General features: G+C 41.8%; 1 protein-coding gene across 2 annotated transcripts in view; it reads right to left on the bottom strand.

Moving 5' to 3' along the window:
* Positions 1 to 13,429, bottom strand: part of ECPAS (Ecm29 proteasome adaptor and scaffold) — a 230,229-nt gene that overhangs the window by 84,315 nt on the left and 132,485 nt on the right. For both annotated transcript variants that reach the window (XM_082267213.1, XM_082267214.1), the window contains 5 exons: positions 9,456 to 9,579; positions 8,913 to 9,058; positions 5,088 to 5,142; positions 3,046 to 3,160; positions 371 to 439 (listed from right to left, as the gene is read on the bottom strand). In XM_082267213.1, coding sequence (XP_082123339.1) covers positions 371 to 439; positions 3,046 to 3,160; positions 5,088 to 5,142; positions 8,913 to 9,058; positions 9,456 to 9,579 — 509 coding nt within the window. The remainder of the gene's footprint in view (positions 1 to 370; positions 440 to 3,045; positions 3,161 to 5,087; positions 5,143 to 8,912; positions 9,059 to 9,455; positions 9,580 to 13,429) is intronic.

Genomic DNA, 13,429 nt, shown 5'->3' with positions numbered 1-13,429 from the left:
AGTTTTAGTCGACTAAATACGACTAAAACTAAAACACTTGCAGAAGACTAAAATGGGACTAAAACTAAAATGCCATTTTAGTCCTAAGACTAAAACTAAATTGAAATTTGCTGCCAAAATGAACACTGATGCTGACTCTTTTTCCATTTTTTTTCCCTTATAAACAGGCATTTTTTTGAACAACACACATCCAGCCCTAGAGTGGCAGTATATATACTGTATCTATGGATGGAACAGCATTGTCATTCTAGGACAGGCAGCATGCGTTAGGACTATTGCATTACCTCAATTGTTTTCAACTCCTGCAGCAGTTTTTATGTTAACAAATCTGTTCAAAATCCATAAGTTACCAGTTTGTATTGTAGCTTACCCATCAGGGGTTTTACCAATGGAGGAGCCCTGGAACACCTCTGTATCACCAGATATCTCATGCTTTGCTCTGGAAGAAAGGAAGGTTATGTTAAAAAGTTAATATTTATTGATTACTACTTCTTGCTTCACGTTTATCCAACACAATATTATGATTATGATTATGCCATGTGATAGTGAGTACTTTTCCAAAGAAATTTGCATCTCAAAGCCAAGTTACGAAAAAAGCTGCAGGACCCAATATCCTCTATAACCAATAATCTCCCTAATGAAAAGGTGAACTAGCACCGTACACCTTTCCCAGTCCCTGCTGTACTTCCTCCATGAGTGATGAGCTGTCAGTGCCCAAGAAGAGGTTTCCTTTTTTCTGCAGCGCTTCTGGGATGGATCGGATTGATTTGGATTGGTAAGCGCCAGCACAGAGTATCACTGATCTGTTCCAGAAGCGCTGCAGAAAGAAGAGTGAATACAGAGAGGATCTCAATATCCCGAAACACTACACCGGCTGAATGGGCTCTGACAGCTTATCACCCACAGGGTTAAGTACAGCAGGGACCAGGAGAAGGGGAAGGGTGTATGATGCTAGTTTACCTTTTCATATTTTCCAATTAAGATGTCTACATACCATAACCTTAAGTCCCCATTCACACTAAGGCGACCTGTGAGGCGACCAGGTCGCCTCACAGGTCGCCTGCCATAGGGAAGCAGCGGACCCGTTCTGATAGGAGCGACACAAGTCGCTCCGACTTAGAAAAAGGGTCCGGAGCTTCTTTGGGGCGACCCGGAGCGACCGTCATAGACTTCAATGTTATGAAGTCCGTGCCGGCTGCTCCGAGGTCGCGGCGCGCTGCTCGCACTGCGACCTCGGAGGTCGCCCCCCCAAGTCGGATCGCCCCTGTGTGAACGGGGCCTTAATCTCAGAAAAGCAACATAGGACACATCCTTAAATGATCCTAAAGCAGCTCTGCTTTGAACATGTTTTTGCTCCGTTTTTCTTTCTAATGTGTACAGAAAAAAGTAATATGGAAAGTTATCTATAAAAGCAACAGACAGAAATTTTCTTTCCTTTAAGAAAAAAATACAAAAGTATTTCCCATTTCAGCATGCAAGGATTTCTACGCGCTTCACTCAGGAACTTAAACATAAATTGTTCCTCCAGCAATATTAAAATATAATACTACCCTTCAGTTCCAAACTGTCCACCACAGTACATCTATTCCACCACATTATGTCCTCAGCATGCATTTTGGTTAAAAAATGCATTCGCATAATCCAAACCAGAATGCAGAGGACATTAATGTGAATGCAGGGCCCCTCAGAGCCGTTTAAGTTCACTGTGTATCAGGGTAAGAGTGGTACTAATTTAATCACATCTTTGCTGCTTCTTGTGTCTTTTAGCATAGACAACCAATATATAAGATCAGGAATAGAGGAGAACCAAACACATGACATCACTAATCAGAACTAAATGGAAAAAGCCAAGTTAAAAAACCTTCTGACTTTACAACTCCTTTAACTTAATGCATTCTATGCGTTAAGATAAAAAGCCTTCTGTGTGCAAAAGCCCCCTCGGCCCCCCTAATACTTACCTGAGCCCCCTCTCTATCCAGCGATGTCCATAAATGCCTTAGCTGTCCGGGGCTCTCTCTCCTGATTGGCTGTGACACAGCAGCGGGGCCATTGGCTCCCGTTGCTGGTCAACCAAACTTAATTATCCAATCAGGAGAGAGAGGGGGTGGGGCCGAACTGTAGCTCCATGTCTGAATGGATATACGGAACTGCAGCTCGGTTCGGGTGCCCCCATAGCAAGCTGCTTGCTGTGGGGACACTCAACAGGAGGGAGGGGCCAAGAGCTACAGCCAGGAAACTGAGAAAAGGAGGATCTGGGCTGCTCTGTGCAAAACCACTGCACAGAGGAGGGAAGTATAATATGTTTGTTATTTTAATAGAAAAAAAAAAAAAAAAGACTTTACAATCGCTTTAACTAAAAATAACTCATTTCAAAATTGGGGGAGGGGGGGGGATGCGTTATACAGAACCAGAAGTTAGGGGTTAACATTTACAGACAGCAACTTCTATAGAATTGACAAGGAGGAGATTTTCACAGACAGAAATTTTCAGAGTGTTTATTATATATATTAAGCATAGTCAACAATAACTGTTTTTGATATATGCTTATTGAGGTAATTCAGTGTTTCAGAACTATTTAAAGTATATGTAAAGCCGAGACTTTTCTTTTTTTTAAGGTTTTGGGTAGAGCAGTGAAAAGTTAAAACATTTAGAACTACTGTCAAGTTGTTATTGCTGTTTGTGTTCCCCTCTGTGATTATCCCTCCCTATTTTTTCCGATAATCATATCTGGCACAGAAAGAACTGGGAAATCCAACAGGAGGTAAAGAAAATTTTTCCAATGGAGACATCTGTTATTGGAGAACTGTCTAGCAGAAGATCTCCCCAAAGGGACACAGAAAGCCATAAAAGAAGAAAAACAGGGGGCTTAACTGCTCCCTACGCTATCCAAAACTAAAAAAAAAAAAATGCCTTTACATAAACTTTATATACTATAGACAAGACAGAGTGCAAATATTTCGAACAATGAAGTATCACCAGACTAACCTCAACTAAATAATAAGGTAATTACATAAATGCCACACAATATATAAGGATTAACAGTACCTTTTCCCAGTCATAAGAGTGTCCACAAGTATGGACACGAGCTCCTGTTGGTCTTGTTCAGTGCCCAGTTCATATACCAACCCAAGACCTTTCGATGCAACATCTTGGCTAAGTTCTGCAACAGATTGTTTGCAATTATCAATGGACTCAAAGGGGTTAGGCTGATAAATGGACTGAGACATTAACTGCATAAAATATTACAGGCGTCCCCCTCCCTCTCTAGCAGTCACACACAAAAGATAAAACCTTTATTTAAAAAGATTCCTAGTTATGGCTTATGAGATATCATATTCTACAGAACTGTAATATTGGTACATGTACGGAAAACACATGGTAACGCAGTCTATAAAACAGTGTTATGAAAATTGAATATATAAATTCTTTCATACTAAAGATACTTCATCATAGGCCAACTCTATTATGCCAAAACCCATACCATCATAAGTTAAACTACATATTGTAGTTCTAAAGATAATGCACACCCTCCCCCCCAGTATTCATTCATCCAAACACTGCCTATATTTATACAGGCTACAAAAATCATAAGGTCTGCTGTTTATATACCTTTAAAAACAATTATGTCAAACAGAATAAGGCCCCTTTCACACAGGCTTTCTGATCCGGTCCGCCTGTCAGTTTTCCAGGCGGACCTGATCGGATGCTCCATGCACCTCTATGGAGCAGCGGATGTCAGTAGTGACATCTCCGCTGACACCTGCTGCTCTCCGATCCCGTTGGTGAAATCCAGATGGATGGAAACCCTATTTTGCATCCTTCTGGAGGATTGGATGAAAATGGACAGACGGTCCATTTTCATCTGAACTCCCATAGAGGAGAGTGGGGCTCTGACAGCTCCATCTCTGCAAAGTAAGCGGAGATGGACCCGTCATCCACCTGCTCAGTGGGAATCGGCGGATCGATCCCCGCTGAGAAAAACAGAGTCCGCCAAGTGCACCGCTCATGTGAAAGGGCCCAAACTTTATTCAGTGCCTTGCATGCACTCGTACTCCCTTCATTCATATGCATCACCCAATACAAGTACAACACAAGAACCCATTTACACAATACTGCATCCTGCAGAAATGCAGCACTTTATTCATAATACTACACAGGCTGGCAAAAATGCATACACTTAGAGCAGAAACCTGCTTTTTTTAAATCAAGTTAAGTTAAATCTTGTATCAGAGTTTTTAGTCCTGGCAAAACCAAACAGAATAATTTAAGTTACACACTATAGCAGGGTTTCCCAACCTTTTTTAAGTCAAGGCACCCCATTCTAAAATGTAAAAAACTGTTTTACATAATGCAGCAACAAACACACCATTGCACACTGGTACTGACTAGTATTCCAGTGTTTCTCTTCTCCCTCAGTTTCTCTCCCTTTATTCAGCTAATGTGACCCCAGTGCTGACAGAGAAGGCCAAACAAGGAGGCTGTGCAAGTGCCCAACGTCCTCCTCATCGGTTTGTTAGGACGCCAGTAGCTAGAAGGTTGTAATGGTGCACAATGAAAACCTTTGTGTAACTTAAAGGTAGGCTTAATCTACCTGCTGGCTTGTATACAATTTTTGAGCAATTTTTAGACATTATCCCAAGGCACCCCTGTAGGAACCTGAGGCACTCTGGTTGAAAAAGGCTTAACTAGAGGTTGTTAAAGTTCACATTTTTAAAGTCAAGTTAAGTCAATACGTTTTTTTTTTGCGGTTGTGTTCCCATTGAGGAGATTTACCTTCACTTCAGTCTGACACTCAGTGTATGCACAAAAAGGGAGAATATGTTTTATAGTTGTCTGTGTGTCCATTGGGGAAAATTCCCCTCACATCCTAATTTTTTTGACACCCGTCAATGAACAGAAAGTGAAATTCCCCAAACAATTGACAGACGTTCTAACCCTTTAACAATCTATCCAATATTCAAAGAAATGGTTTGACACTTGAGTGTTTTATGCTATGCACAATCACCACTGTGTAACAAATACTAATACTATCTTGAGTTAAACATTTAAATTTATAAAATGACTACATCTGCAAAGCATATACATACCGTCATTTTCAGATAGAACAGATATAAAGGCACTTTGAATTTCCTTAAGCTTTGTCTAAAAGAGTGATAAAAATACAGAATCAGAATATCAACATGCATAAAAGCGAATACTAGATTTAGAAATTCACTGCAAGTTCCATTTTTGCTTGCAATTTTTTGGTGCATCCAGCACAGATGTCCTACCTCATAAACACAAAGCTAGGCAGGCTAACTGTGGTATGCACAACAGGTGTATCCAATAAAATAATTGGTACCTTTTTATGTGTTAGTGCCCAAAATCCTGAAGGCTGGGCCTATACACCCAGAGGTCTCCCTTGCCTCTCAAGGAATGCTCGAAGAAATACATTTTTCTTTTCTCTACCACAGACATATAACAAACATTATGGCTATATTATGGATGTTCTGAACAACTGACCTGATGTTAAAAAATCATTAGTAGGACTAGCAGAAACATACTGCATCTTGTCTTATCTATCATATGCTACATCTGTAGGAACTGATTAGTCACATGCCTCTCTGCACAATATTAATGGCCTGGATGTTAGCCAGGTTGAATGTGATGGAATTAGAACAATCCAATAAAAGATACCATTCAGGCCCCTTTCACACTAGTGCGACTTGTCCCACGATTTTGGACCACAAAATCGCATGGCAAGTCGTTTTCCATTATTTTCAATGATCCCCATTCATATCAGTGCGTTTTGAAGTCGCACCGACTTCAAAGTAGTTCCTGCACTACTTTGCCACGATTTAATTGCGTTTTGAGCCATAGCTTTCAAAATCGCGGTAAAATCACGTCGCATAAGCGTGAAAGGGGCCTCACGTGGAAGTCCAGCCTAAGCCTAAAAAGTCCAGTCCAGCCTAAAACTAAAATCGCTACATCTATAGACATCCATGATCTAACACTAACCTATCTCGCCTGGAAAAGAAGAAATCAGTATACATATGATTTCTGAAGCCGCTCCGGTCCAGTCCCAGGCTAAGCAGTCAGCTTCAGCTTTGCTGTAGAGGCAGTTGCAGAGGAGGCAGCAGTTAACGGAAGCCCGTTTCACAGCCAGTGTCGGCTGTCTCCTCTGCAGAGCTTCCGCCGCTGGAGACCAGACTGGTGCAGCTTAAAAAAAACAAAACAGGTATGTATAGTGATTTCTTCTTTACAGAGCTAGATAGGCGATTGTTAGATCATGGATGTCTATAGATGTAGCGATTTTAGTGTTTGGCTGGACTTACACTTTAACCTCCCTGGCGGTATTCCCGAGTGTGGCTTGGGGTTACCTTTCAGTACCAAAAGTGGTAACCCCGAGCCACACTTGGGATTTGCCCTAAAACTTTACTCGCCTTCCCTGCGATTCCCCACCGTCCTTCCCGCCATCCTCACACAGTTTCTCCCCGCTCTGTGCTCGGCCGATTGCCGGCACTTGCCTTCCGGTTCCCTCCCTGCAAGCGCTGCGACGCAGGAGGGTGGAACCGGCGGCAATTTCAAAAGTGTAAATACACTTGGAACCTGCGAGTGTTGCAACGCAGGAGGGTGGAACCGGCGGCAATTTCAAAAGTGTAAATACACTTTTATACAAAGCTGATACATGATACAAAGCTGTGATACTAATGGATCACACTATATCATGCCATTTCAGCACAGGATTGCACCTGGTGACTTTTCCAGTGCCCTGCCTGTGCTTTTCCAGTGCTTTGTGCCTGGAAAATTTTTAACGACCAGAGCGTTCAAAAATCGTTTTTTTTTTTTGCGCGAAAGCGCTTTCAGATGAACAAGAAATCAGCGGCAGCAAAACTGAGTTACTTGAAAAACTGAGCGATAGCGATTCGTGGGAAAATTCGTCATCAGGTACGGAAAGTGACGACAGCGACGATTCTGAGGTCTCTTTCTGGCACATCGCTCTGTTGGAAATTCTGAAGAATCATTTCATATTCTTCCCAAATTCCACAAGCTATGTGCCAGAAAGAGACATCAGAATCGTCGCTGTCATCATTTTCCGTACCTGATGATGAATTTTCCCACGAATTGCTATCGCTCAGTTCTTCAAGTAACTCAGTTTCGCTGTCTTCCAGTTCGTCTAAAAGCGATTTTGCACAAAAAGAACGCTTTTTGGACGCCATGGTCGTTCTCTATTTTCCAGGCTCAAAGAACTGGAAAACCACAGGCAGGGCCCTGGAAAAGTCACCAGGTGAAATCCTGTGGTGAAATGGCATGATACAGTGTAATCCATTAGGATCACAGCTTTGTATCATGTCATTTAGTGCATTTACACTTTTGAATTTGCTGTCGGTTCCACCCCCATGCATAGCAATGCTTGCAAGGAAGGGAACGGCAAGGCAGGTGCCGGCATTGGCCGAGCACACAGCGGGAGGACAGTGGGAGGATGGCGGGGGGAGGACAGCAGGAGGATGGCGGGGGGAGGACAGCTGGGGATCGCAGGGGAAGGTGAGTTTGTAAAACAACAGATTTCTATGCAAAACAATGTACCGCTTTTAGCACAGAAATCCTGACCACCAGGGGAGGTTAATGAGATCAGAATCAGTAGGTTAACTCAAGAACACAAAAAAAAAAAACATTTGATAAAAAATGGCTAGGGCTTGAACATTTAGCTTTTACAGTATCAGGTATGCCAAACTGAATACATTTACTACACTAATACATAAACAACAGCATACAATTACAATAAAAAAGTGCGCCTTCATCAGGTACACTGTCACTTGTGATAAATCTATATTCCACTGAGAAAAATCTATCAAATGTTTAGCTCAGTGGCTGTCCTACATTTACCAACGTGTCAGAAGAACCTGGGAAGTCCAATGGCAGCCAGAATTCCATTCAGCCATAATTTTTATAACGGGAGACCCCGTTTGGCAAACACACTGCCTGTCAGGTCATTCGCAATGAAAATTGAGGCCATCTGATTTAGATTTGCAAGAAGGAAATATTACAAACAGAATTAACAGACCATATTTCATCTTTGCTTACTGTTAAAGCGGAATTTCACCCAAAAAGGGAAGTTCCGATCCTCCTCCTCCACATTTGAAATATTTTTTTTTGGGGAGGGAGCAGGTACCTGGTTTTGACAGGTACCCTCTCCCACTTTCGGTCGAATCGCCACAGCGAATCCACAGTAATTTCTCCATCCACCCCTCCCTGCCCGCAAAATTCTGGGACACGTCACAGATCCCAGAAGGCTGCAGGACCATTCGTGAAGCGCAGCTCAGCTCGCGAATGCACAGTGAGAGGTCAGCTATGAAGCTGTGAGGAATCACAGCTGGCTGCCCACAGTCAATATGCAGATGCCGGGCAACCGAAGACTGATGAAATACCAGCCTGGGTGAGGACAGCACTGGATCCCTGGGCAGGTGAGTGTCTGTTTATTAAAAGTACAGTTTTTTACATAGTTACATAGTAGGTGAGGTTGAATAAAGACAACAGTCCATCCAGTTCAACCTGTGTAGGTGTGTGTGGCTGTAATCATCTCACATACCCCTGAATGTTCTGATCCCCGAGATGTACGTCTAAGAGTCTTTTGAAAGCCACCATACTACCCGCAGAAACCACCTCTTGTGGTAGAGAATTCCACAATCTTGTAGCCCCAACAGTAAAGAACCCCCCACGTTGCCTGAGGTTAAAACGCTTCTCCTCCAATTGCATTGTATGCCCTAGAGTCCTCATGCAATCCCTTCGACTGAACAGCTTTTTTTCTAAGCTGAGATCCCCATTGAGATATTTAAAAATTGCTATCATTTTGTAGCGGCTGACTTAAGCTCCTTTTTAAGCAAACCATTTCCCCATGTGATGAATTAGGCAAAGGACACAAGACGACTAACCTTTATTTCTATATGTTCACTCAGTTTCTTCACTAGAGACAGCAGCCATATACATGCAGCCTGCCGGACGTGTGGATTTACACTGACAACATGCTTGTTGAGAATCTGGTTCAAAACCCATGAAACCTCATCATTGTCCTTTTCATCTATTTGAATGACAAAAGGCAAAAATATATAGTTGTTAGGTGCTTTTAGGCTATGTGGCAAGCCACAGCAACAACATTTGTAACACCAAAATAAAGCAAGAACCAACTTCAAATTATTAGAATAGAGTAGGCCCTGACAGTTAAAATATGGTTGCCCTATTATAATTGCATTTAAAGCAAACCAGGTTATCATAAATCAAAGCAGTGTATGTTGTGACCGTTTACACTTTCCATTAAAATTTTATGTAAACAACTTTGAATATTGCACATTTTATTTGGGTGTGGACATTACATTCAGATAACCATCATCTTAAACCTTAACTGTTCTGTTTTTGGATATAACCAAAGACAACACGTGTCTGTACAGAAGGCTACATGTACAGTGAGCTCCACTTACCTGCACGTGGGCAAAAGTCTTCTTCAGCAACCATCCAAACATCTCTGGCTGCTGCAGATTTTTTACCAACAGCTGCATTAGTAATGGCTTCCCCAATTGTAAACTGAAGCTCAATTTGTTTTGCCTGGAGGAGTAAATGTTGTCTTGGATTAATTTGATTTTAATTATATGGCTGTGCATTAAAAAATAATAATAATGAAGACATAGTAGAGTATTCAAGTGTATTTAAAATTTAACAAGTTTTCTCACGTGTTCCCCTTTGTCTGTTAAATACAGCATTGAAAGTAACTGGATTGGCAAGCACACAGAAATAAAATAATACTTTTTGATCCTGCCAGGATAGAATTCATAACATCCCTCTGTGAGATGATAAAGTGTCTCTTTTTACACTGAAATCTCACGTCTAGTTAGTCCTGCACCCGTTTAACTATAAAACCTATCCCCCATATTAAATAGAGGGGGGGGGGGCAAGATGTTCTGTAGTAGAAATCAGGAACAATCAGACTGGGCTAACAACGCTACTCTCTTCCATTTAAAATGATTATCAGGTGTAAATAAAGGAACAAAAAGCTAGGAAAAAGTAAACAAATGCAGCCACCAAATCTAATATCACATTTTGTTTTTGAATTCTGGGAATAAAGAAACCCCAACACTCCACCATGGATACTTAGGCTACATTCACACCTGAGCGTAGCGTTTTTCGCGCGTTTTTACCGCGATTTTACAGCGATTTTTGCGGCGTTTACCGCGATTTTTGCGGCGGTTTTTACCGCGATTTTTACCGCGATTTTTGTGCAGGCGTTTTTAGATTGAATAGAGATCAATGGAAAACGCCTGTAATCTGCCCAAAAAGAAGCTCATGTACTTTTTTGAGCGTTGGGCGTTTTGTATACAGCGTCAAAACGCTCAGATGTGAACAGGGGCCATTGAAATGAATAGGATTTGTCCTGTTCGGCGTTTTGAGAGCTGATCCTAGAGCAGAAAAACGCCCCAAAAACGCCCCAAAACGCCTAGATGTGAACGGAGCCTTATAGATGCCCAAGCAGGAGCTAGTTAATGTTTCCCAACTGGCTCTTAAAAAGGGAAACTCCAGTCGAAAATGAAATTTTTCCTAATAATAGTATGTTAAATATCTTTGTCTGATATTTATTTTCTGCCGAGCTGCTTGTGAAGCTTAGAAAGTCTTATCTAGGCTGGACAATCCGCTTCTTCCTGTTCTTTACGGACAACGCTATTTCCTGTTATCGGAAACTTGATAAGCTGTATTTCACTTCCTGATAAGGTTGTCAAGCCTTCTTGGACAGGCATGCCCAGTCCTGCCCAGCCCCACCCCCATCCCTATCCTTCACCATGACCTCCTCCTGTCTTCATTGCCTTGTTTAGGTCCATTTATCCATTACATGTGAGTAATCAGTGTTAGGCTCAGTTTCCACTAGTGCGACTTGTCTTGCAATTTTGGACACATTAAGTTGCACGACAAGTCACAGCCCATTGATTTCAATGGCACCCGTTCCCATCGATGCCACTTTGAAAATCAGCGACCTTGAAAATGTACCTTGATGCGACTTTGATCCAGAGAGTGTAAAGTTGGATCAAAGCTGCACTCAGTGTCGCACTTTAATTTGCACAACTTAAGAGTCGCAGTAGTGGAAACATAGCCACTAGGCTAGAGTGTGATTTTGGAGTGCAACTTTGATCCAACTTTACACTCTCTGGATCAAAGTCGCATTTAAATTTGCATCAAAGTAGTGCAGGTACCTTTTCAAGGTTGCTTCTTTTCTAAGTCGCATAGATGGGAATGGGTGCCATTGAAATCAATGGGCTGTAACTTTTCATGCAACTCTGTGTCCAAAGTCGCATGCCAAGTCGCACTAGTGGAAACTGAGCTTTAGTCTACATTTCCACTATTGCAATTTACAGTGTGACTTTGATCTAAATTTACACTCTCTGGATCAAAGTTGAGTCAACGTAGTGCAGGTACCTTTTCAAAGTCGCTGATTTTTAAAGATGGGAACAGGTGCTGTTGAAATGAATGTGCTGTGACTTGTCATGCGACTTTGTGTCCAAAGTCACATGATAAGTCGCACTATTGAAAACTGAGCTTTAGTCTACGTTTCCACTATTGCAATTTAGAGTGCGACTTTGATCCAACCTTATATTCTCTGGATCAAAGTCGCATGAAAAGTCGCATGAAAGTAGTGCAGGTACCTTTTTAAAGTCGCATAAATGGGAACAGGTGCCATTAGCTGCACTAGTAGAAACGGAGCTTAAGGCTCTTTTCACACTTGTGCGGCCTAAAAGTCGCACGATTTTGACTGGCCTTGAAGCAATGCCTATGTCTTTGGACCTCAAAACGCACACCAGAGTTGAACCAAAGTAGTGCAGGGACTACTCTGAAGTCGTTGCAACTTGAAGTCACACAGATATGAATGGTACTCATTGGAAATCATGGAGTGTGACTTTTAATGCGACTTTGGAGTCCCAAATTGCAGGAGAAGTCGCACAAGTGTGAAAGGGGCCTTAGTCTACGTTTCCACTATTGCGACTTTGATGCAAATTTGATCCAACTTTATACTCTCTGGATCAAAGTTGCATCAAAAGTTGCAGGTACCTTTTCAAAGTCACTGATTTTTAAAGTCGAATGAATGGGAACGGGGGCATTGAAATCAATGGGCTGTGACTTTTCATGCGACTTTGTGCGTCCAAAGTCGCATGACAAGTCACACTAGTGGAAACAAAGCTTTAGTCTACGTTTCCACTATTGCAATTTAGAATGCGGCTGATGCAACTTTGATCCAACTTTACACTCTCTGCATCAAAGTCGCATCAAAAGCTGCATCTAAGTAGTGAAGTTACCTTTTCAAAAACGCTGATTTTCAAAGCTGCATAGATGGGAACGGGTCTCATTGATTAGTCGCACTAGTGGAAATGTAGACTTAGTGTGGTTGCCTATACTATGATCATCGTAGACTGTGAGCTGAGACCCCCAGAGCACTTCCAGCTACACTTACAAGTCTTAGGTGGAGAAGCAATATTTACAACACTCAAGTTTACTTGCTTTCTCTTATACCAAGAAAGGTATATTTTTACTGCAAAACTAATCCTTCCTATCCTATTCGGCCAAGGAAGCTGCCATCTTTACCACTGTGATCTGCAGTTGCCAAGGTGCTGCATATACATTGGATCTAAAAAGTCTACACACCCCTGTTAAAGTGTCAGGTTTCTGTGACTTAAAACAATGAGAAAAAGCTAAATCATTTCAGAACCTTTTCCACCTTTATTGTGGCCTAAAAACTGTACAACTCAATAGAAAAACAAAATGAAATCTTTTTTTGAGGGGGGGGGGGGGGGGGCATGGGGAAGCAAAAATAAAAAAACGAAACTAATGTGGTTGCAAAAGTGTTAACACCCTCATATAACTGGGGATGTAGCGTTGTGTTCAAAATTAAGCAAGCTCATTCAAACTCATGTTAAATAGGAGTCAGTACACACCTGCCATCATTTAAAGTGCTTCTGATAACCCCAAATAAAGTTTAGCTGTTCTAGTAGGTCTTTCCTGATATTTTCAAAGTCACCCTACAGCAAGAGAGCTTCCAAAGCATCAGAAGGATCTCATTGTTAAAAGGTATCAGTCATGAGAAGGGTACAAAATAATTTCCAAGGCATCAGATATATCATGGAACACAGTGAATACAGTCATCAAGTATACGGCACAACAGTGACATTACCAAGAACTGGACGTCCTTCCAATATTGCTGAAATGACGAGAAGAAAACTGCTCAGGGAGGCTGCCAAGAGGCCTACAGCAACATTAAAGGAGCTGCAGGAATATCTGGCAAATACTGGCTGTGTGGAACATGTGACAACAATCTCCTGTATTCTTTATATGTCTGGGCTATGGGGGTAGAGTGGCAAGACAGAAGCCTTTTCTTACAAAGAAACATCCAAGCCTGGCTAAATTTTGCAAAAAACAA

The sequence above is a fragment of the Pelophylax lessonae genome, assembly GCF_965119305.1.
Source record: "Pelophylax lessonae genome assembly, chromosome: 1".
NCBI lineage: Eukaryota > Metazoa > Chordata > Amphibia > Anura > Ranidae > Pelophylax > Pelophylax lessonae.
Note: the sequence above shows the minus strand (reverse complement) of the source record. Positions and strands in the feature narration are given on the sequence as shown.